Here is a 22,713-nt window from a genome sequence, read left to right as displayed (position 1 = left end):
GGGCCCCTTACAGAAGCTGCAGCAGGGACGGACCATATTATCTTTCTGATAGCCATTCAGCCACACATAACAATTATGGAAGACTTCAGTAGGTACACCCAGAAGGAGCCCCGGGGACACAGAGTGAACAGTGCAAATTCAGATCCCTGCCTTATAGTTTGAACCAGGAGGATACACAGGATAAGGTCAGCGTTGTTAGAAGGTGGCCAGTACTTGGAGGGTCATAGGCAGGGATGGAGGAAAGAGACCCTTCTCTTGGGTGGGGGCCAGAGCAGGCCTCATGGAGAAGGTGACACTTGAAGAAACCTGAAGGAGGCTAGGGAGAGAGCCTGCAGGTAGAAGAGCCAGTGCAAAGGCCCTGAGGCAGAAGACCTGAGTGACTGGAGGGGAGTGAGCTGAAATTAGAAGCTGGGGAGAAGGAAATTTCATAGGACTCTGGGGAGGTAGTGATTTGGGAGCCATGGAGGGTTCTAAAGAAAGGGGGGAGGCAAGGTCTGCCTTTAGAAACAGGCTTACCACAAAAAATAAAATAAAAGCAGGCTTGGTGGAAACTTTTTAATGTATCAGCTCTGGAATCCGACTCGTAGTTCCAAAGTGACAAGGAGCCCAGTAAAGTGGGTGGTAAGGGGTGGGCCTGGCTGACTCCTGAATCTTCCTCTTGGGCTCAGAAGGTGTGGTTTCTGTTGCCCCCCTCACCCCTGACCCCTGGCTCCCTGGGGAAGAAGCCGTGGTTTTCCGGCACCATCTGCACATCCTGCAGATGTGGGAGTTGGCAGAAGGGGAGGCTGCCCATGCACGCTGGATTCTAGGGGTCACAGTTGGCAGGTCCTGGTCCCATAACCATGATCCCAGGGTGATCTAGCTCTGACAGAGGACATGATGGTGTCAAGTGGCATGGAGTTTAGGAAGGCTCCCTGGGAGAGGTAACAGACAGGCAGGCCCTGGAGGAGGAAGAGGTGCGGGTGGGCCTTCCAGGTACCAGGCCTGGAGGGGCAGGGTCTACATGGGAGAGGGCCTGTGCCCTGTGGCTACACTCCTGGAAGGGGGGTGGTTTCTTTTGGGTGCTGAGCCCAGGGCCTTGAGCCGGATGAGGACTGAGGTATGCTGTGGGGGGTTGGGGGACTGACTGTTCCATTTTTGGAGGCTGCTGCCGGAAGAGCAGCCAAGCGTTTCCTCTTGTCCCTGTGGAGGGCTAGAGCATGACTGTCCTTGGGAACTGGGTCAGCTGATGGGGGTGGGGTGGGGTTGCCAATGCTGGTGTCCTTGTTGCCCCTGGCCCCCAGCAGCCAGTGCCCACAGTAGAGGGGGTACTTGGTGATCTGAGCCCACAGAGTTCTCCCTCGTCCCCGAAGCAGAAGTTCTGAGAGGTCAAGAGCCTGCCGGCGGCCTCACACAGAGGCCATGTGACTTGAGAGCCACTACCTAGAGACAGATGATCTGAACTCCAAATCCCAGCTCCACCGCTAAGCTTGGGCCAAGTCAGTTCCTGCCTCTGGGCCTCGGGTTCCTCATCTGTGATACAGATGCCTTCTGCTAAGGAACTGCTAAGTGAGCTAAGGTGCTCACTATCCAGGGGCAATGGGACCACACACTTGGCTGGAGCCAGTGGGGGTTCAATGTTGGCCATGGTTGGTTAGGTCTCGGTGATGAGATGATGAACCTCTTCTCACTCATTTCATTCTGCCTCACTCTGTCCGAGCGGAGGTTCTAGAGCTGCTGGGCTTTCTTCTTTCCGGCTCCATCTCTATCCTTTCTTTTGAGGCAGCTGATGGTATGTCTGTGCTGGGTTTGTATAGCCAGGTCTCCTCCTGGTGGACATCGAGGCAATTTCTAGTTCTCTACTCTTAGAGATGACGCGGCTGTAGGCATCTCTGCCTCTCTGTAGTGGTCCAGTTCTTTGGGCTGTCTGCCAGTGTGACTCACTTCCGGCTTCTTTTTAGCATTACCGTAGAACTGTGGTCTCTGAGCCTTCGAGGTCTTCCCTCCCCAACATTTACCACGAAGATTGGAACATGGAAAAGTTGAAGGATTACACACCTGTAGGCTCAGTACCTACATCTGAGGATGAACATATTTTATTCCTGCTCTTTCCCATATCTGATGGGCCCAGCTCTGATTGTTAGTCACTCATTTCCCTGCATCTCGGCATCAGTACCGCTTTCAGACACTCCAGGGCCCAGAAGGCGTGAAGAGGCCTCCTCTGTCCCCTTGAGGCCCTGCCCAGAAAGCAGTTCTCCTGAGGGGTTTGTGTCTAGGTGGGGGGCCCTGTAAACAGCCAGGAGGTGAGGAGATAGTGAGACGGGCTCTAGTGAGGCCAGCAGTGGCGCCCTGTTCTCTACACTGTGCAGGCGACTTGGGGAGGAAGGGCACATGGGCCCCATAGACTCGGGTCTGGGATCGTGGCCAGCCAGAGAGTGCTGGCAGCTCAGGATCCCACCGGGACGGCGGCTTGCATCTCTTTTGTCTGACCCACAGCAAGGGGGGTTTACATCCTGACTCTGGACTCAGTGACACCAAAGCAGCAGCCTCCTCACATGTACACCGCCTGCTGTCTGGTGACGCGTGCTGGTATTATTTCCCCTCTGTCCTGTTTGTCCAAAAGTAACGAGCACTGGTTACACCCACCTGTTGGGTTTTTGGTTTTGTTTTTTGCATAGTGTGTCATGACATGTAGTTTTGCAAATACTTCAGGAGAGTTTCCGTTCCTTGAGGAATTAATTCCCCGATGTCTAGAAATGTTTACTGTGAGGATGAATCTGTTGTTCCCCAAATTCCTGGAGCCACGGTGACCAATTTTTCACTTTCTCTGCTTGACGAGGCACCGGTCTCCGAAGACCATTGGCTGCCCATCCACAGCAAAGCTGCTTCTCTTTCTCATCCTGAGCATCTTTCTTCCTTTTTCAGAATATGCTGAATTTTTGCACTGTAAGTCCAAAAAGTTTACCGACTTTGATGAAGTCCGGCAAGAGATCGAAGCGGAAACCGACAGGGTCACGGGCACCAACAAAGGCATCTCCCCAGTGCCCATCAACCTGCGCGTCTACTCGCCCCACGGTAGGCAACACAGGCACAGGCCCTCTGGGTGTCGGGGCAGAGGGAAGGCGACTGGCCCACTCATGGTTGGGGTCTGCTGTGCCCTCACAAAAAAATAGGACCCCTTCCATTTTTCTTTATGCACACAGTCCTCTTGATCTCTGTCTTTCCATGTTTTGATCAGAACGTGGTATTGAGAAATCAGCCTCAGCTCTAAGGAAATATAGATTGCTGGGAAGGCTGTTGGGAGGGATGGGGACCAGGGCAAACCACATGTGTAGGCCTGAGTGGAAGGGGTGGCGGTGGTATGGCTCCCAGGTGATGGCAGCCATGTAAGGACACCGGCCCAGGGCAACCAAGTCTTCTGGCCCTTGCAGAGGACCCAGACAGCCAGTCTTCTCTGCAGAATGTCGTGATTTTAGAACTCCCATCATTTACTCAGAGCAACCTGCCATCATGTGCCAACCACTTCTGGCCCTGGGGCATGGATTGTTAACTCAATGCTAACTCAGACAGCATTTGGGGAATATTCCAGCAGACTCTTAACTCCTCAGTGTGAGTTCTTAGAGATGAGTTTTTAAATTGATTTATTTTTAAGTAAATGATGACTGTATCTGGTGCAAAAATTCAAAAATTATGAAAGGGTATAGAACAAAAACTTACCTGCCTTCAATATTACAAACATTTTATATTCTGATGCCTGAATTAGTAATTATGAATGTGTATGTGTGTATATCACACTGTGTATTTCACCACTTTTACTCAAATGGTAATAATAGAAATAATAGAAAATGTGTCTTTGTATGAGTACATGTCAGAGTGTGTCTCTTATTGGATTATCATCTTTTTGTTTTCATGGTAAACATTGTAAACAGTAGCCTTTGGTCATGGCTGAATTGATGGACTGCAATTTAGCCACTGAGGGCAGTTCCAGCCTACCAGTGCAAATGTCCTGATTTAAAACTATCGGGATCCCTGGGTGGCTCAGTGGTTTAGCGCCTGCCTTTGGCCCAGGGCGCGATCCTGGAGTCCTGGGATCGAGTCCCGCGTCGGGCTCCCGGCATGGAGACTGCTTCTCCCTCTGCCTGTGTCTCTGCCTCTCTCTCTCTCCGTCTATCATGAATAAATAAATAAAATCTTAAAAAATAATAATAATAAAACTATCACTGCAATAAAGAGAGGCTGTGTGTAGGAGGGGGCCCTAGAAGAGGAGCTATTGGATCTGAAGGTATGATCTGGCTGGAGGTCAGGAGGAACCCTGAGGCCTGAGCCCCAGCACGTTGGGAAGTGGGCTGAGTAGCTTTGGGGCAGTTCGTGCCTCCCCTCTTCTGTCTCTGATGACCTTTCCTTCTGGTTTCCCTCTCAGTGTTGAACCTGACCCTCATCGACCTCCCGGGTATCACCAAGGTGCCTGTGGGGGACCAGCCCCCAGATATCGAGTACCAGATCAAGGACATGATCCTGCAGTTCATTAGCCGGGAGAGCAGCCTCATCCTCGCCGTCACCCCTGCCAACATGGACCTAGCCAACTCGGACGCCCTCAAGCTGGCCAAGGAGGTCGACCCACAAGGTAACACATTGAGCCCTAGAGTAGGAGGGCTTCCCCTTCTGAGGGCCTGGGAGTGTGGCAGCTTGCCCAGAATCGTTGATTCCAAGTCACTGGTGTTCTCTTTGGTGTGTAACCCCTAGGCAGAGGCCCTTCTGGGATACAGCTTTTCCCTTAGGGGCCAGCAGTGCTGGAGGACTGCCCCTAGGAGGCTGTTGTGTGGCAGTTGGGCATCTCCTCAGCTTGGGCTCCCCCTCTGTCAAAATGGCAACAGCAATCCTGGCCTATAGAGCTGCTGAGAGGACTAGATGTCCCTCTAACTGCTTAGGGGCCAGGCAGAGAAAGTCAAAGGATGATGAGTTAATAAAGCCAGATGGGGCAGTAGGGAGTAGTGGGGACTTTGGTGTCTCTGGCTCCAGGTATTCTGGGTCAAATTTTTCCTTGGGTCATTTATTAAATGTCAGTTAAGTACCTGCTATGTGCCAGGCTCTGTTTGGTCCTTGGGGACCTGCAGGGGACAAAATCGACAGGGTCCCTGCTACTGGGAAGTTGATGTTTCAATAGGGGAGACAGAAGATAAAAAGAATATAAGCAGGTGGGACAGTTTCAGCCAGAGGTAAGCACTGGAGGAAAGTCCCACCCTTGGAGAGAGGCTGGAGTGCAAGGGGGGTCAGAGGCCTCTGAAGATGTGATGTTACAGGCAAGATCAGAATGATGAGTGATGAAAGGGGCAAAATCCAGAAAAACGGACAGTGATGCTAAATAGACTGGGCTTGGTTTGAGCCTGGGGTGCCTAGGACATAGCGAGGACTCTGTAGTGGCCAAGGAAGAGCAAGCTGAAGGGAGGGCAGAGGAGGGGAGGGCGAGGTAGGACTGTCCAGGGGACCTTGGTGGCTGCTGTGGGGAGCTGGGTGTCCTGAACGTGTTGGACGTTGTAGAGTGAGACACACACTGAAGTATAGCCTGTATGATGCCCTCTGACTGCCTGATTCCCTGGTTTAGAGGGAGTCAGGGACCAGGGAGGAGCTGGGAAGAGACAGGCTCTGGTACCCTCTTCCTACCTGGCTTCCCGTCCCTGGTTCAGCCTGAGGGCGGCTGGCAAACAGTGGCAGCTGATGGCCCTTTCCAGACTGCGAGCTTTTCAGAGTCCAGGGCTATGTTCTGAGTATCTCTTTGTCCTGCGAAGGACTCTGTCCCCATGGTCATTGCAGGCATGCTCTCCCAGGAGAGGCTGCCCCTACCCGTGCACACACCCTCCCTGGCCTTCTGTGCCCCTCGTTCCTGTGACAGAGATGCCATATAGGCTTGATCAGGTGGTGAGAAAATGGGCATGGGTTCAGTTACACTTGTGAATTTGATGCTGGCTTTTTTTGTCTGGCTTTGAAAGTGTTCATAATGACTACCCCCAAAATGCCACCCATGTAAAATACAGAACCTAAAAAGTGACCGCTCCCCTTCCCCCGCACAGGTTAATGGTGGCCGCACCTGGTAATTAGCCTTCCATAGCTTGTTCTCCTATGTAAACTCTATTTTAAAAAATGGAGCAGTCTTTCCTTATCTTCCTGTAAGGTGTGTGTGTGTCTCCCTGTGTTGTAGGGACACATATACGTAGCATCCACGGAGTTGGCATTGTCGCCTGTTCTTTGTTCTTGAATGTTTGGGTTATTTCTGGTCTTTCATAAATAATGCTCCACTGAAATCTAGCATTTCCAATAGCGTCCAGGCCCCCAGGCCCACCAGTCACATCTCCTACCTCCTTCGGTCTCTCCCCTCCCTGTCTGGCATGGGCTTTGCGAGTATTCATAGCTATGGCCCCTCCAAAAAGGTAATGGCAGCTCACAAGCTCACAGCAGAATGTGAACAAGCAGGGGTGCCAGGGACAGCACAGCTGTCACACCCTTAATGTCCCCCATAGCACCCTCTGGAGATCTCCCTAGGCTTCCTGTGTGTCACATAGGCATACAGACGTTATCACAGAGGGGATCCTTAGGTCTCACAAGGGCAGCTGATCTCTAGGCATGCACTTTCACAAGGAGGGTTCCCTTGATTCTAAGTGACCTAGGGATAGGAGGAATCCGATGATGTGGTTTCCAGAGTGGAATTTTGGCCATTCAGGTGAAAGGTTACCCTAGAAACAGTCGCCATGGGTTTGGATATGATGTTAGGACTTCTCAGGTAACTCAGCACAGCATGGAGACTGACCTGGGATTTGAGTTTCCGTGAGGTTTTTTTCTTAACACTGCGGCAGCAAGACACTGTCGTAGCTCATGGGAGTGACAATGATGGTGGTCAGTATTTACTGATTGAACGTTTGTCACAAGCCAGTTTACCTTCATGGACAACCCTCAGATTGGTGTGGCTGCTTCTTCACCTGACATGAGGGACACCAGGGTCCAGGCAGGTGACGTTATGGCTTCTCCCAGGTCTCACAGCCTGGAAGTAGGGGGCCCCCACCAAGGCTGGCAGCCTGGGTTCCTCCCTTGTGACCTCTTCTGACCTCTGGGGTCTTTCAGGCTTGCGGACCATCGGTGTCATCACCAAGCTCGACCTGATGGATGAAGGCACGGACGCCAGGGACATCCTGGAGAACAAGCTACTCCCCTTGAGAAGAGGTACGGTTGTGCGGGGAGCTGGGGGCCGCAGGGTGCAGTGGCAGGGAGTATATGGGTATGTTAACTATGTTTGTCCTTACTGTTACTGACACCTAGACCGATGCCAGGGAGTATACACAGCTAAGCACCCACAGTTGCCTGTTTCCCCACCACCCAGAGTAACTGGTTTTCCGTATGTATCTTTCTCTTCTGATTTGGACACCTTCCCTTTCCAGTTACACAGTTAACACCTGCTAACTTGGGGAACCTAATGAAGGCCTACAGAAGAAGGAAACCGGAGTCATCCACGGCGCAGCCTTTCCCATTAGCTCATACTTTGTGGTTCTCCTCTCAAAAGATTCCCCAGGATCATAATTTCTTTCTTCTTTTTCAGATTTTATTTATTTGAGAGAGAGAGAGAGTTAGTTGGGGGGCAGAGGGAGAAGGAGAGAAAGAATCCCAAGCAGACTCCCCACTGAGCATGGAGCCCAATGTCAGGCTTGATCCCACAACCCTGAGATCATGACCTGAGCTAAAATCAAGAGTCGGACCGCTTAACCAACTGAGCCACCCAGGCACCCCAGGATTCGTAATTTCTATTAGTCTTCATGCTTTTTATTGTGAACATTTAAAAAAAAATTCTTGAAAGTAGAGAATGAGGAGCCCCCATGGACCCAGCCTTAGTGGTTATCAACACACAGCTAATCTCGAATCTTCGAATGTCCTCCCCTTGTTTGCTTCCTGTGGGATTACAGAGCAAATCCTCAGCATATCATTTTACACATAAATACCTAGGTTTCTGGTTAAACAGCTCCCCCACTAGCCCCCTTTTTCCTCCTGTACCAGTTTTTTTTTTTTTTCTTTTTTTTCCTGTACCAGTTTTTTGTGGAAGAAACCATATCATGTCCCACTCTTGGGATTGGGAATTAGTAATTAAATCTAGATGGAGGCCTGATAAGGTTCAGGTTTAGGATCAAGTTTAGGTCTCCTGATAGGAGTAGTCTAAATATTTTTATTTTCAAAAAATTAGAATAGCAAACATTTATTAAGTGTCTGTTAATGTAGCAGACACTGTTCTGCGCTCCTGATGTATGAGAGTCCATTGAACTTGATGATAATCCAACACGGTGGCTTGATTCCTAACCCTGTATTATGAATGAAGAAACTGAGGCACAGATGGGGTGAATCCCTTACTCCAGCTCACAAAACTAGGGAATGGCAGAGCTGGCTTGGAATGCCAGCTGTCCAGTGTCCTGCCACTTTGTCACCTACTTTTCCATCTCACTTAGCAGAATAGCAGTGTTTCCCCATGATAAGCAAGTGTTCTTCCAGGTGACTTCCAGAGGTCCTACGGGATCCTTTATATGAGACGTGTGGGCTGTTACTCAATCCCTACTTAAGTTGGACACTTAGGTTATTGCTGTTTTTCACTATGGCATGGTGTTAAGTGTCTATATGGGCTTTTACTTATTTTTTTAATCTTCTTTAAGCCATTTTTCAATTGCTTCCCTTTCCTGCCCATTCCTTCCCTTGGGGGATCTGCTGTCAGCTCTAGGTACCTCCTGGCACGTTGGTGTTGCCAGTGCCATTTAGATCTATTGCCCCGAGGGATCTCCTCCTCCACGTATGGGATAGGCATAGGGAGAACATTCAGACCTTGGTTTCCACCTTTCCCCACCTGTAACTAGAGGTGGCCCCAGATCAGGACGGAACATGGTTGGGGGCGAAAAACCCACTTGGCTGCCAGGATCAGGGGTTGAGGAATGAATCTGTGTCATATGTTTAGGAAGGAAGCATTGGTGCTGAAGACAGAAGCATACCCCACGCGTGTCCATGCCCTCTGCCAGGCACTTGGACCCTGTGCTCTTCCCACATGTATTGGGCCTAAATCTTAGTCCCCGAGGGATGCTGTCTGGGCTCTGCATTGGTGCTGGGTGGCTGGATGACACAGGCCTCCTCAGCTTCCTTCCTCGCCTGCCACTCACCATTGTCTGCGCCTGCCCTCCTCTGCCTTCCTGTCTGTTTCCAAGAAAGTCAGCCCTTCCTCTGTACACCAGCTCCCGACTTGTGCCCTTGGGCCTCCCTCCCTCCATGTTCTCCTCTTGTCCTGTGGCTTTTGGACTCTCTCCAGCTGCATCCTTTTTCTTGACTTACAAAAGACTCAGAACTCCTAAACTTTTAGGACCCACAATCCCAGCCAGACCACGGTCTCTGCTCTCCGCTGTTGTCCTGCGTACTGTTGTATGGATGGCAGTGAGTTTTGGCCTTACCAGTGTGGGTTCACATCTGGGTTCTCGTGGAGCCGCACTCTGTGGCCTCACCTTGGTTGTTTCCCCTTATCTGCCAAATGGGCATAATGGCCAATATGGAGAGAATGAAAGGTCAGCAGTCCTGCACAAGAGTTGCAGAATAAATGGCTGGTAGGCACCACTCCCCTCCTCCCCAAGGGAACCCTTGATCGCCCCCCACTGAGAGAACTGGTAGAAATGCCTGTCTGCATCCCTTTGGGAGTTTTGCCACCTCTCCCGAATCCATCTCCGACTTGCATCATGTCAACAGCGAGGAAGAACAACTATTTATTGCCATGGGTTGGCCAGTCGGCTGAGTTCTTGGTGTCCGTGACACCTCACATACCTGGACTGCTGGGCGCCTTGCATCCACACTCAGGAACCTGCGACTCTTCTGGCTTTTTTTCTTTTTCTTTTCTTTTTTTTTTTTTTTTTTTTTCAAGTAGGCTCCATGTCCAGTATGGAGCCCAACACAGGGCTTAAACGCACAACCCTGAGAGCAAGACCTGAGCTGAGATCAAGAGCTGGACACTCAACCAACTGAGCCACCCAGGTGCCCCTGTACTGGCTTTTTGAACACCATCCCCTTTCTCTTCTCTTCCAATCGTTTCATATCCAAATATGGCAGATCTTTTTTTACACTAGCATTTTTATCTTAAATATTATTTTCTAGATTAAAGAACTCAAGAGTGGTACTTACAGCCATTTGTGAAAGAGGTTGCCCAGCCCCAGATGCAGGTCCCATTTCTCATGTAGCCATAGCTACCATTTTCTTGGGTCTGATTCAGAAAATTTTTAACCCAAATATAGTCATCTCTAGAAAGCACCCATGTTGTCTTTAAGTACTTCCAGTGTCACAGTGTATGTGTAGATCCATGAACCCTGGAGGATTACTTTGGGCAGGCAGCCAACTTTGTTTCTTTGCCCACCGTGGCCATTGAGTGACTGAGCTTCCCTCTTGTTGGCTCCAAAGCATTAGCCATCATTTGCTACCTGTCCGTCGTGTGTCGTTTAGACTTGTTCTGTTCTATTCCATTCATCTCTCCGGACATACAGGCCCCAATGTATCCAACCCTTTCGAACGTAACAGCTTAAGAACAGGTTTTTAATACCTGGCAAGATGAGCTGGTCCCTCTTGCCCTTCTTTTTTGAGATGATTTTCTTGTCTCTAAAGCTCAGTTTGTGGGTTTTGTCTTCTCCAGAGCTTTCCTCTGCCCCCCCACCTCCCACTGGGTCTCACACCCCTCCTTTCTCCAAACACTTATGTTACTTTTCAGGAGCACACCGTGCATTTATATTTTCTGCCTTTCCAAGGAACGGGTTTGGCTTGTGGCCTGGTCTGTGAGTGATTCCTGGGACAGGGTCCGTGTCTGTGCCTGCCTGGGCCACAGTGGCCGTCTGTGCATTTCGGCTCACCTGGCACTGCCCCTGCCCTGACCCTCTCTCCCCGCAGGCTACATTGGCGTGGTGAACCGCAGCCAGAAGGACATCGAGGGCAAGAAGGACATCCGTGCGGCCCTGGCGGCCGAGAGGAAGTTCTTCCTCTCCCACCCAGCCTACCGGCACATGGCCGACCGCATGGGCACCCCGCACCTGCAGAAGACCCTGAATCAGGTACGGCCAGGGTTTTGTGCAGGTGCGGCCCACCACAATACTGGCCTTGGTCTAGAGCCGGCACATGTTTCAGCAAAATGGGTTCAGTCCACACTGGATTCAGGGCCTGGTGAAGGGTGGGTGTTCATAGAGTCGCTAGCAGGGCTTTTATTACATTGCCGTTATTGTTGCTATTATTTCAATTATAATTAAATACTTGGAATTATCTAATCAACGTACCCAGAAGTTTTCATGCAGTTCCTGATATCGGTGACCTGGGTGATAACTGCCTGGCCTGCACTAAAGCAGGGTGGCCAGGAGGACCGGACAGGACCTCGGTAGGAGAGCTGTGGGGCCTGACCTCTGGGGGTCCAAAGCCCAGCTCAGCCTCTGAGCCTTTGTCCCCTGTGTATCATCTGGGAACTGTCACCATCCCTGCCCCCTAGGGCTGTGGTATCCACCAAGTACCCAGTCCACCTGCCGTGTGAAGCACAGCAGGCATCCAGTGGCAGCCACTGCACTGTAAGCATTGTTTTCCTACTATTCTTTTTTTTTTTTTTTTAAGATTTTATTTATTTATCTGACAGATCACAAGCAAGGGAAGCAGCAGAGGGAGAGGGAGAAGCAGGCTTCCCTCACTGAGCAGGGAGCCTGACACAGGGCTCGATCCCAGGACCCTGGGACCACTACCTGAACCAAAGGCAGACGCTCAACCACTGAGCCACTCAGGCGCTCCTTTACAGGGAATAAATTCACAGGGTTCATAAACAACGAGCCTGCAATGAGGCGCCCCCATCTGCCCCCCTTCCACCTGCAGGGCACTGTTATTCGCCTTGTCTGCATTTTCTGTCCATAGAAGCAAAAAGGACCTTCGAGAATCACAGTTCTCCCTTTCTTACCATAAATGATGACATAGTCATGGATGCCACACACACACACACACACACACACACACACCAGGTCAGCACCATCTCTTGGAGCACTGGGCATATAGAAAGGAACCCTTCCTCATTCTTTTCTGTGGCTGTGTAATAGTTTCTGAACACATGAGTTGCAGGCTGTCCAGCCAGGCTCTTTAATTTTTTTTTTTTTTCATTTATTTATGATAGTCACACAGAGAGAGAGAGAGGCAGAGACATAGGCAGAGGGAGAAGCAGGCTCCATGCACCGGGAGCCTGATGTGGGATTCGATCCCGGGTCTCCAGGATCGCGCCCTGGGCCAAAGGCAGGCGCTAAACCGCTGCGCCACCCAGGGATCCCAGCCAGGCTCTTTAGAGAGTGACCGAGATGGTTTCTCATCTTCCTGGTCTGTAAAGGTTGCTGTTAATGTTAATAACATCATTTTGCTCATGTGGGGATTTCTCTGGAGAGTCAAATCCCTGATGGTGGCAGTTATGTAGCCACACTGTAACAGGCAGTGTCTGTCCTTAAGGCCGGTCCTGTTTTGTCCATCTGAGTTGCAAGATGTTCCCTCTGGATACTTTATGGCAGCTTCCTGGAAGGTGGAGGGCTTCAGAGGGAGAGTGGATGTCCTTCCTTTAGGCAGTCCATGGGGGCACAGTGGCAACGGGAGAGCAGAGCTCCATCCTTGGGGAAGGCGTATTTCTAAAAAATTTTTTTTAAGATTTTATTTATTTATTCATGAGAGACACAGAGAGAGACAGAGACACATGCAGAGGGAGAAGCAGGCTCCATGCAGGGAGCCTGATGCGGGACTCGATCCCGGGACTCCAGGATCACGCCCTGGGCCAAAGGCAGGCGCTAAACCGCTGAGCCACCCAGGGATCCCTGGAAGACGTATTTCTAATGTGGGAGTACAGACTCGAAATGGGTCCCCAGATAAATTCACAATCAAGCGTTAGGTAGTGGGGGAGGGGGGCAACCAGGGAAAGCTGGTGCAGAGCAGGGAGGCAGAGAAGGCAGCTGAGGGGAGCAAAGAGGACAGTAAGTGTCCAGTGGGAGGAAGCGGTTGGCCTGGGTGGACGGAGAGGAAGGGAAGTAAAACTGCCCTGCAGGTGGCATGGGCCTCCTCTGAGGGCTGGCAAGCACGCAAGGGGCCTAGCTGGCTTTTCCACGGGCCTGGCTCTGCCTCATGGCACTTCCTAGAGCTGTGCCCACCCTCCACCCCACATAATGAGGTGCTCTAAGTGCTCTAGGATGCTGTTGGATGCTGGAGTGAAGGGCTGCAGAGCATGTAGCCTCCACGTCCCCTTAAAAGCCTGTAGCTCCCACAGAGGGGTCTGTGGGCCACCCACTGGGATGAGGTCAGATTCATATAAGAGTGTGGCGAGCTGGAGTGTGAGGCTCCCTTACACCTTTTTTCTAGCTTGATGGTTACTTTATAAATTCTCTGTTGCAGGAGAGATGGCAGCAAGTGCTCCTTTTCACTCTTAGAGTATTAGCTGCATTTATAAGCTTCTGTTTTGTTCCCTCTGTCCCTCCTTCTCTCTCTGTTATATAGTAAAAGATAAAGTCGTACAGTCCAAATATAGTGAATATTCCAATTCCTCCCATCTGGTGGTGGATCCCTTCTCTAGAGGTGGCCAGAGTCACTGCAACTGGGCTTCCTTGTAGAGATACTCAGGGCCTGGAGAGGCCACTGTATCTGTATCATGCTCCCTCACTGCCTTCCTCTCCCTCCTCCCCATTTCCTCCCTCTGCCTTCTCCCCATCCTTCTCCCTCCTCCCCATCCTCCCTCCTCCCCACCTCCCTCCTCCTAATCTTTCTCCCTGTCCCCTTCCCTTTATCTTGCCTTCCCTTTCTTCTTTCCCTGCCTTAACAGCAGTATATTTACTATTCTCTCTCACTTTTTCTCTCACCAGCTATCCTGAGACTTATTCTCTAACATTTTCTGCAGTGCTGCTTCCTTTTACAGTTTGTGAATAATGAACGAATCCACCTGACTCCACAGCTAGAGAGGAGGGGGGTGGCCACAGAGAGCGGTCCCCTTCCCATTCACCTGCTCCGTTCTGGCCTCCTCCTGCATTTGTTTCCTGTGGAGCTTCTCTCTCTCTTTGTGCAACTAAAAATAGCATTCTTACTTTCTCCCAGTCTTTCACAGAAGGGAGCAAATGCTATGTACGTTCCTTTCATTGGGGAGCTGATTCTGTCTTAGTCTATAGGGTCTGTCTCCATGTCTCTACATCTGCCTGTTGTTCCGTGGCCCATGTGGACCGTCCCCTGCTGGCCAGTCCGTCAGTGCATCGGTCCTTCGGTGGCCTCCTGGGTGTCTCGCCAGAGCACTTGTGGGAGGCTGTTTTGAGTCAGCATATGTGTCGTGTGTACCCTGTGTCACGGACGCCCTGGTTGTCCACCCTACGAAAGCACAGTGGGCCGCTCACGGCATCTTGCTGCTGTGGGCAGCACATGCCAGCTCTCCTTGCCCCACGCACTAGTGGGACTCCAGCTGGATATTTCTCTTGCTTTCTATTTGAGACTGGGGGCAGTGCTGGGCTCAGGGGGGAGCATCTCAGCATCAGCCCTTTGCAGGTGCAACAGGTTAGCAGCCCCTTTGCAGCATCTCGCCTGCTAACCTCTGCTCTCTGGCCTCTCTCCTCCTGCAGCAACTGACCAACCACATCAGGGAGTCCCTGCCAGCCTTGCGGAGCAAGCTGCAGAGCCAGCTGCTGTCCCTCGAGAAGGAGGTGGAGGAGTACAAGAACTTCCGGCCCGATGACCCCACCCGCAAAACCAAAGCCCTGTTGCAGTATGTGTTCCCCTGAAAGCCCAACCCAGCTCTCCAGAGCCTCTGCCCAGCCACAGGGTCCCAGGTCCAGGCTGGGTGGCAATCCTCATTTGTCTCTCTGTTCACTTAGCCTAACATTTGTGGAGAGCCTCCTGTGTGCCAGGTCTGTCCTGAGCGCTGGGGTCCCCACAGTGAATGGAGCAGACAGCCAGCCCTGCCGTATGTGCTTAGAAAGGGGAAGGGGGAGGGATGGGACAGAAAATAAGCAAATAAGAAAACATGTAAAAAAAAAAAAAAAAAGAAAGAAAGAAAGAAAGAAAACATGTAGTGCATTAATTTTTTAAATTTTTTATTTATTTATGATAGTCACAGAGAGAGAGAGAGAGAGGCAGAGACGCAGGCAGAGAGAGAAGCAGGCTCCATGCACCGGGAGCCCGATGTGGGATTCGATCCTGGGTCTCCAGGATCGCGCCCTGGGCCAAAGGCAGGTGCCAAACCGCTGCGCCACCCAGGGATCCCCATGTAGTGCATTAAATGGCAAAATATTAACGTGGGGAAGGGGCTAGGGTGCTGGCATGAGCCTGAGGGGTGCCATTTAAAATAGAGTGGTCAAGAAGGCTGCCCTGAGACAGTGAGTCAGGCAAAGACCTGAAGAGGTCAAGGATAGGGCCCAGCCAGTGCAAAAGCCCTGAGGCAGGACTGCCCTACAGTGTTGGAGGAGGCTCTATGACAGAATGAGTGAGGGACAGAGTGGAGGAGGGGAGGGCAGGGAGGGGACAGAACCGATCATTCAGGTGTTTGTGGGCCACAGGGAGAAATTAGGCTTTTGCTCTGAGTAAGATGGGAGCCATGGAGAGTTCTGAGCAGAGGAGGGATGGCCTGATGGAGGAATCACAGGTGCCCTTTGGTGGCTGTGGAGAGGCCAGACATGGGGAACAGGAGTGGGAGCTTAGCCCTGTGTCAGTCAGCTCTTTCTGCTCTCTCTTGGAATTCTCCCCCTGAGTTGGTGCTCACTGTCCCAATTCAGAGCTCTGGGGCATTCATCACAGCTGTGCTGCTATGAGGTAGGGAATATGTGTCCCCACGATCCCAGGTTCTCTCTCGAGATTTTTTTTGTACTGCCTTTGTACTCCTGGTTTCTGGACTGCAAGGAACCCTGGGCACTTGGCTAGGGTGGGATCCAGAAACTCAGCTATTAAGGTAGACGGTGCTACACATGTGGCTTGTCCCCTGGACACACCAGAAGAACACCACCTGCAATGCCTGTCATAACCCTGCTTTCCCCCTCCCCGCGCACCCCCCGCTATGCAGTACTGCACGGTAGAGGGTACAGGGGTGAGAATGCTTTTATGCTCAAACTTAATTAGTGCTGTTTACTTTTTTTTGTTTTTAAGATTTATTTATTTATCCGGGATCCCTGGGTGGCGCAGCGGTTTGGCGCCTGCCTTTGGCCCAGGGCGCGATCCTGGAGACCCGGGATCAAATCCCACGTCAGGCTCCCGGTGCATGGAGCCTGCTTCTCTCTCTGCCTCTCTCTCTCTCTCTCTCTCTGTGTGTGTGTGTGTGACTATCATGAATAAATTAAAAAAAAAAAAAAGATTTATTTATTTATTCATGAGAGACAGAGACACAGGCAGAGGGAGAAGTAGGCTCCATGCAGGGAGCCTGATGTGGGACTGGATCCCAGGACCCCAGGATCACACCCTGGGCCAAAGGCAGGCACTAAACCGCTGAGTCACCCAGGGATCCCCTGCTGTTTACTTCTGTGGGCAAATTGGTTCTTGGGATCTGAGACATTCTGCACCTGCCCTCCCACCGGGTGTTCAGGGAGAAGAACCCTGTTCACTGGCAGCTAAACCCAGCTGCCCCGGCATCTTGTGGGCATCAGCCATGTGTGCCTATGCGAGCTGGACATCCCTGCTAGCGCACTGGGCTTCGTGCTGCTGGCCGAGTAGGGGCAGATCCCTTGATTGCAGCAGCCCCCTTTCAGGGCAGGCTGCACACACAATCTGGGAAGATGAAGGATTTAGAAGTAGGGGCAGAAATACGGATACAGTTAAGGCAGACTGTTGAAGAGGCTAAGGAAGCAACTAGAAATGCTAAGGAAAACCGAACGCTAATAAACACAAGTTCTCTGCAGTTCACGTGGTCACAGTACTAGTCAGCAATATTTAGAGACCTTTTTAAGGGCTGGGCTGGGTTCCAAGGGCCCATGTGTGGTATTGACATATTTCATCACTTCTGTGACCACTTTTTTTTTTTTTTTAATTTATTTATGATAGTCACACACAGAGAGAGAAAGAGGCAGAGACACAGGCAGAGGGAAAAACAGGCTCCATGCACCGGGAGCCCGACGTGGGATTCGATCCCGGGTCTCCAGGATCCCGCCCTGGGCCAAAGGCAGGCACCAAACCGCTGCGCCACCCAGGGATCCCCTATGACCACTTTTTAAAAATAAAACAAAAAAAAAAAAAAAAAAAGAAAAACATTTTAACTGGTCTGAATTCAGAAGTTTTAGGTGAATTACCATTAATTGGCTGCATTGTGTTCTTTCTCTTGAGGGTACAGACTATTGGTGCCCCTTAGGATTGATTTCTTGGAGTTGATAAAAATCTAGAAATTCCTTGAATCCTTTCAATGACCTTGTGTAAGGAGGCAGTTAAGATCAACTCACTATGCAGATGAAGAAACTGAGGCTCAGAGGGACAAAGCTACCCGTCCAAGGCATTATGGCAGTCATTGGTGGAATGCTGGGAAGTGGTGGGAACCAGCAGAAGCCTCCTGAATTGGATGGAGGGGCTATCTTTTCACACACAGTTCTTCCTGTTTAGGACAGAGGTTGCTAAGCTGCTAACCCCCCCCATTCTTGCCATCTGCAAAATGGGAGTTAAAACTACTCCCCGCTACCCAATTCAGTGAATGAATAACTGTAACGGGCCTGTAGAGCGCACCTGGCATGTGGTGATTGTGTGCCATAGGCAGTCCTGTAATTTATTTGTTTTGGTCTATGCATAATTTTTGCCTCCAAAAAAATGAAAAGGAGCATGTAAGCCACAGTTTGCCATAGAACATAATTCTGGAGCTGTGTCAGAACCTTCCCCCTGACTTTTGGGTTTTCCTTTCCTTGTAGGATGGTCCAGCAGTTTGGGGTGGACTTTGAAAAGAGGATCGAAGGCTCTGGAGACCAAGTGGACACGCTGGAGCTCTCTGGGGGCGCCCGAATTAATCGAATCTTCCATGAGCGGTTTCCCTTTGAGCTGGTGAAGGTAGTACTGCCAGGCTGGGCCTCCTACTCTGGTCAAGCACCCTTCAACACAGCCTCAAGGCAGGTCCTCCCAGGCCACAGGGTCTTGAGCTCCTGCCTCTAGGCTTCTGCCTACTGTGGGTAGTAGGTATAGTATAATGGAGGTGGGGGTGCTGGAGGAGGTGTCACCTTCAGGCTTCCTTCACTGAGCAGATAGCTGAGAGACCTGTAGACCAGCAGACCTGTAGGAAAGTTCCATTTTTGCCTTCTGACAAAAAGCAATATACTTTCTTTGCAAAATACATAGAAAACATAGGTAAAATCTTATGGGGAAAATGTGCTCATCATGATAAAGGGGAGAAAAGCAGGTTAAGAAGCTAGCCTGTGCAGCATAGCATATAGACAGTATTTACGACATCCTTCCACATGAAGGATGGGTCTCGATATGTGTCTTTGCCTAAATAGATCTCCCAAGAATATTCATTGGAATGTCAGTTCTGGGATTTGAGATTTTTTGTTGTTGTTGTTGTTAATTTGCTTAAAGTTTTACACTTTTCACCATGAACACATATCATTTTTATAAAAACCAGTAAAATTATTTTTAGTGAAAGAACAAAAGCTTAGAGGGATGAAAAACACCCATAATCCTAACACCCACACACAATTCCTGTTTGCACTTTGGTGTTTGCCCTTTCAGGATTATTTCTGTGCAAATGGGTGAGTCCCCAGCATACACAAAAACAGCACATATCCTCATCCATACTTGAAAAACAATTCATGTGTCTTTATACCCTGCTTTTTTCATATGGTGGCCATCTTTCCAAAGCAGTCATATATTTGTTTTGCATTGTTAACGGCAAAATATCTTATCTTATGGATGTTCCATCATACATTGAACCTGCCTCCCATCATTAGATATTTAAGTTGTTTTCACACTTTTTAGCAGTTAAGAATAGTTCTGTGAGCATAGTAATTCTTATTAATTCCTCTAGGTGGGCTTCTAGAACATTTAAAGTCACCTGAAAGTGTAGTTATGTGTTTGGAGGCCTTTGATTGTTACTGCCAAACAAACAGCCTATAAAAAAGTTCATGTGAATTCATGTTCCCTCTGAGAGTGAAAGTGTTCATTTCAAACCATCCTCGCTGAAATTGGGTTTTAATGTTTTTAAAAATTTTGGCCAGTGAAATAGTCTGTCATGTGAAAATAGCCACACACAGGACATAATGTTCCCCTAATCTGCACCTGTTATATGGGTGCCGGAGGTACCTCCTTGCATATGGGTGATTTGTCTGCTTTCAGATGGAGTTTGACGAGAAGGATTTACGGCGTGAGATCAGCTATGCCATTAAGAACATCCACGGAGTCAGGCAAGTTCCCAGGGGAGAGTTGCCACGTTCCTTTCACCTCCACGGCGCCACTGTCCAGGCAGTTGGTCCCCTGTCCCTCTGGGTGCCCTGATTGTGAGGACTTGAGAGGGCTCCTGGGTGGATTTAGTAACATTAAGTCTCTCCCTGTGGGTCTCCAAGGGCATGAGGGCAGGTGTGCTGTCTTGTGTGGATCTGTTGTATGCCACAGGGCAGTTGCCACCCTTAGGTTAAATGTAGGTTAAGCCGCCCAGTCTGTTGGCATGGGTCCTTCTAAGAAAGCTCACTGTAGGTTTGTCCCAGGGGGTTGCGGGGAGCCAGAGGTGAGTCATGATTACAGGAACCCTGCATGCGTCCCCATCGTGGGTTCCCCATGAGACTTTTAGGTCCCCTCCTTTAACCAACAAAATAGTCACTCTGGTTGTCCAGTCTTATATCAACCTTGGGGTCCTTGGGCCATCCTGTGGGTTTCCAGGCAGTGGATGCAGGCATCTTGCAGGCATCTGACCCCCAGACTTGCTGTGACCTTGGCTCATTCTCGGGGACCTGGCCCATGCCTATGAAATTGCTGACCGTGCTTTGTTTCTCTCTGACTTATCTCCCCTACCCCCGGGTACGGATGGTTTTAGGACCGGGCTCTTCACCCCGGACTTGGCATTCGAGGCCATTGTGAAAAAGCAGGTCGTCAAGCTGAAAGAGCCCTGTCTGAAATGTGTCGACCTGGTTATCCAGGAGCTAATCAATACAGTTAGGCAGTGTACCAGTAAGGTATCGGGCCCTCGGCAGGGTGACTCCTGGCCTTGTGGAAGCGGGGGTATGGGGGTTTGGTATCAGGCTCCCAGTGCTGCTTCTCCAGCCTTTGCCCTGCTGGGGCCCCTTCCCCCCAGACTGCCTCAGTTTCCAACAATGTGGCCTTTTCCCTGGGGCTGGGGCGGGGGCATGTTGGCCTGGGTGCAATGTCTGTGTGGGGGGTGTGCGTCAAGCCTCCAGAACTGGCCAGACTGGTGGGCAGGGCTCCCTGGGACCCTGATACCAAGCCTAGCATGTGTCTGATGGAATTGGGGGTTTCATTGGGCTGTCGCTTTGCTGCCTTCTGGGAAGCAGAGAGGAACCCCGCGTCAGCTATTGGAGGCCAAGCTCCCTGAACCTCCCTGGCTGTCACCCCTTCTTGACCAGTACCTGGCCCCCTCGGTCTTTCCTGGAGCCAGCCACTTTGCTGTCCCCCAGGCACTAAGAAAGGCCCGAATGTCAACAGCAGAATGAGTGCTCGGGTACCCAGTTCAGCAAAGCCAGCTCGGCTTCTTACTGCCTCCACCAGTAGCCCTGGCTTCCTCCAGGAATGGAGCTGCCCCCCGCCAGGCAGCATGTCCTCCGAGCCACTTGGGTCATAGGCACCTGTGTACTGGTGTTGACAGGCCACTGTCTCCACCTGGCAGGACGCGTTGGGCTCCCCTGCAGGCCTGATTCCCGGGGCAGCACGCCTTGGCCACACAGCTGGAGTGCTTTCCAGTGGGCGGTTTGTGCTTGCACGTCCACAAAGGCCCCTAGAGTCCCGGGTCGGTCTTCCAAGGCAGGGCAACTCTGCTTGAGCCTTCTGTCTCAGTCTGGAAAAGCCCACATTTGCTTCTTAAGCTTCTTCGAGTAGAAAAGGGAGAGAGAGAAAAACCTAGCCGGGGTAGAGATTTTCATCCCCGAGGCCAATGTCCCAGGTATGAAAATTCCAGGCCTCCCAGTTCCCTTGGCTGTCACGAACATCGACACTGCCCCCCTAGTCTGTCGGGAGAGCCCCACCCCCCCACTCCGACCCAGGACTCCTCCTTGATCCGAAGCAGCTTCGGGGCAAATGCGGGCACCGGCTCCTCCTTGCATGTCACTAACCAGCTGACTCTCCTTTCTTCTCTTTCCCTGTCCCCCGCCCCGCGTGTGTGGCCCGCACTGTCCCCGGGTGTCTTCCTACCTCGTCCCGCCCTCCGCATGTGACCCAGGACGGGGCTCTTCACCCCGGACATGGCCTTCGAAGCCATAGTGAAAAAACAGATTGTAAAACTCAAAGAGCCAAGTTTGAAGTGTGTTGATCTCGTGGTCTCAGAGCTGGCCACGGTCATTAAAAAGTGTGCCGAGAAGGTAACCGCAGGTTTTGTTGTCCCCTGCGCATTTGTCCCGCATCTCCTCCCCACCCTCCCACCCCCCACGTTAGTCTCCACCTGTGCATCTGGACACTCTGCCTCGGCGGGAACCCCCCTCCCGGGGGCCACTGGTCACTCAGTGCCCTCGCAACTTTGCGTGGCGGCAGAGGTGGGGGTGCTGCAGCGCATGGGTGCTCCCCGTTTCCAGTTTGGGTGCTGCGGAGGGTGGGAGGCCTGTGGATGTTGTAGGGTCTGATCACTAAGCAGGCCGTGGGGGGACGAGCGGCGCTGCCTGGCCCAGAACCCGTAAGGAGGGTCTCCTCACAGTCACCAAGCATGAACCGTTCTGCATCAGCATGCAGACCTGCGTGTTCTCATGTCACAGGGCATTTCAGAGGGTTTCTGCTAGGGATTCTGACTGTCGGCTCAGATGTCCCCAACACTAGGGCTTCACCCCACCCTCGGATGGTGGGCTTCTCCGTGCCTTCGGCTCCATTACGATGGGGGAATAGTTTTCTCTAAGGGGGTCCCTCTGAGGTAGATGGCCCAGATGCTGCCCCCACATCCTAGAACAGGCGCTACTCACTCACGAGCTGGGCGAGAGTTCCCACCCCACTGGCCTGGTGGCCTTCATTAAACTAGGTGTTCTTGCTCTCACCCAGTACTGGGCGGAGGGGGTGGCCATCACTGTTGGGCAGCAGACACACACACCCCCAACTTTCTCTTGCCACTTTCCACCTTCGAATCCATTCTCAGCATCTCTGCTCGTGCGTGGGCACCCCTGTCACTCTCTCTGGCACACCGTGCCTCCACCATCCCCTGCTTGTCTCCCAGCTGCAGCAGCCAGGAGACAGGAGTGGGGTGGGGACTCGGTAGGCCCACCCCTTGTCACTCCCCTTCCCCTCATGTTCTCTGTGTGGTTCATGTTGCTTCCTGTGCCACAAGGACTCAGCCAATGCCGCCACTCTACTTCTCCCCCTGCCCCCCAGCTCAACTCCTACCCCCGCTTGCGAGAAGAGACGGAGCGAATCGTCACTACCTACATCCGGGAACGGGAGGGGAGAACCAAGGACCAGGTATGGGCCTTTTGTTTTGTTTTTCAGGTATGATTTATGTGCATGAATCTTTTTTTTTTAATGTGCTTAAATCTTGAGCATAGATTTCCTTGAATAATGGCACATGCATAAACCAAGGTAACCCCCACCTCAGTCAAGGTACCAAACCATTCTCAAAATTCCTGT

General features: G+C 51.3%; 1 protein-coding gene across 10 annotated transcripts in view; it reads left to right on the top strand.

The window, feature by feature from the left end:
* DNM2 (dynamin 2) overlaps window positions 1-22,713 on the top strand; it is an 88,373-nt gene that overhangs the window by 41,228 nt on the left and 24,432 nt on the right. For 5 of the 10 annotated variants that reach the window (XM_049098532.1, XM_025457541.3, XM_025457539.3 and 2 more), the window contains exons 3-11: window positions 2,905-3,054; window positions 4,400-4,603; window positions 7,093-7,191; window positions 10,912-11,072; window positions 14,616-14,758; window positions 17,868-18,003; window positions 19,282-19,349; window positions 19,976-20,114; window positions 22,462-22,548. In XM_049098532.1, coding sequence (XP_048954489.1) covers window positions 2,905-3,054; window positions 4,400-4,603; window positions 7,093-7,191; window positions 10,912-11,072; window positions 14,616-14,758; window positions 17,868-18,003; window positions 19,282-19,349; window positions 19,976-20,114; window positions 22,462-22,548 — 1,187 coding nt within the window. Of the gene's footprint in view, window positions 1-2,904; window positions 3,055-4,399; window positions 4,604-7,092; window positions 7,192-10,911; window positions 11,073-14,615; window positions 14,759-17,867; window positions 18,004-19,281; window positions 19,350-19,975; window positions 20,115-21,331; window positions 21,471-22,461; window positions 22,549-22,713 lie in introns of all 10 variants that reach the window. The other 5 variants (XM_025457540.3, XM_049098531.1, XM_025457537.3 and 2 more) reach the window with 1 other exon arrangement.

Source organism: Canis lupus, chromosome 20 (genome assembly GCF_003254725.2).
Source record: "Canis lupus dingo isolate Sandy chromosome 20, ASM325472v2, whole genome shotgun sequence".
Taxonomy (NCBI): domain Eukaryota; kingdom Metazoa; phylum Chordata; class Mammalia; order Carnivora; family Canidae; genus Canis; species Canis lupus.
Note: the sequence above shows the minus strand (reverse complement) of the source record. Positions and strands in the feature narration are given on the sequence as shown.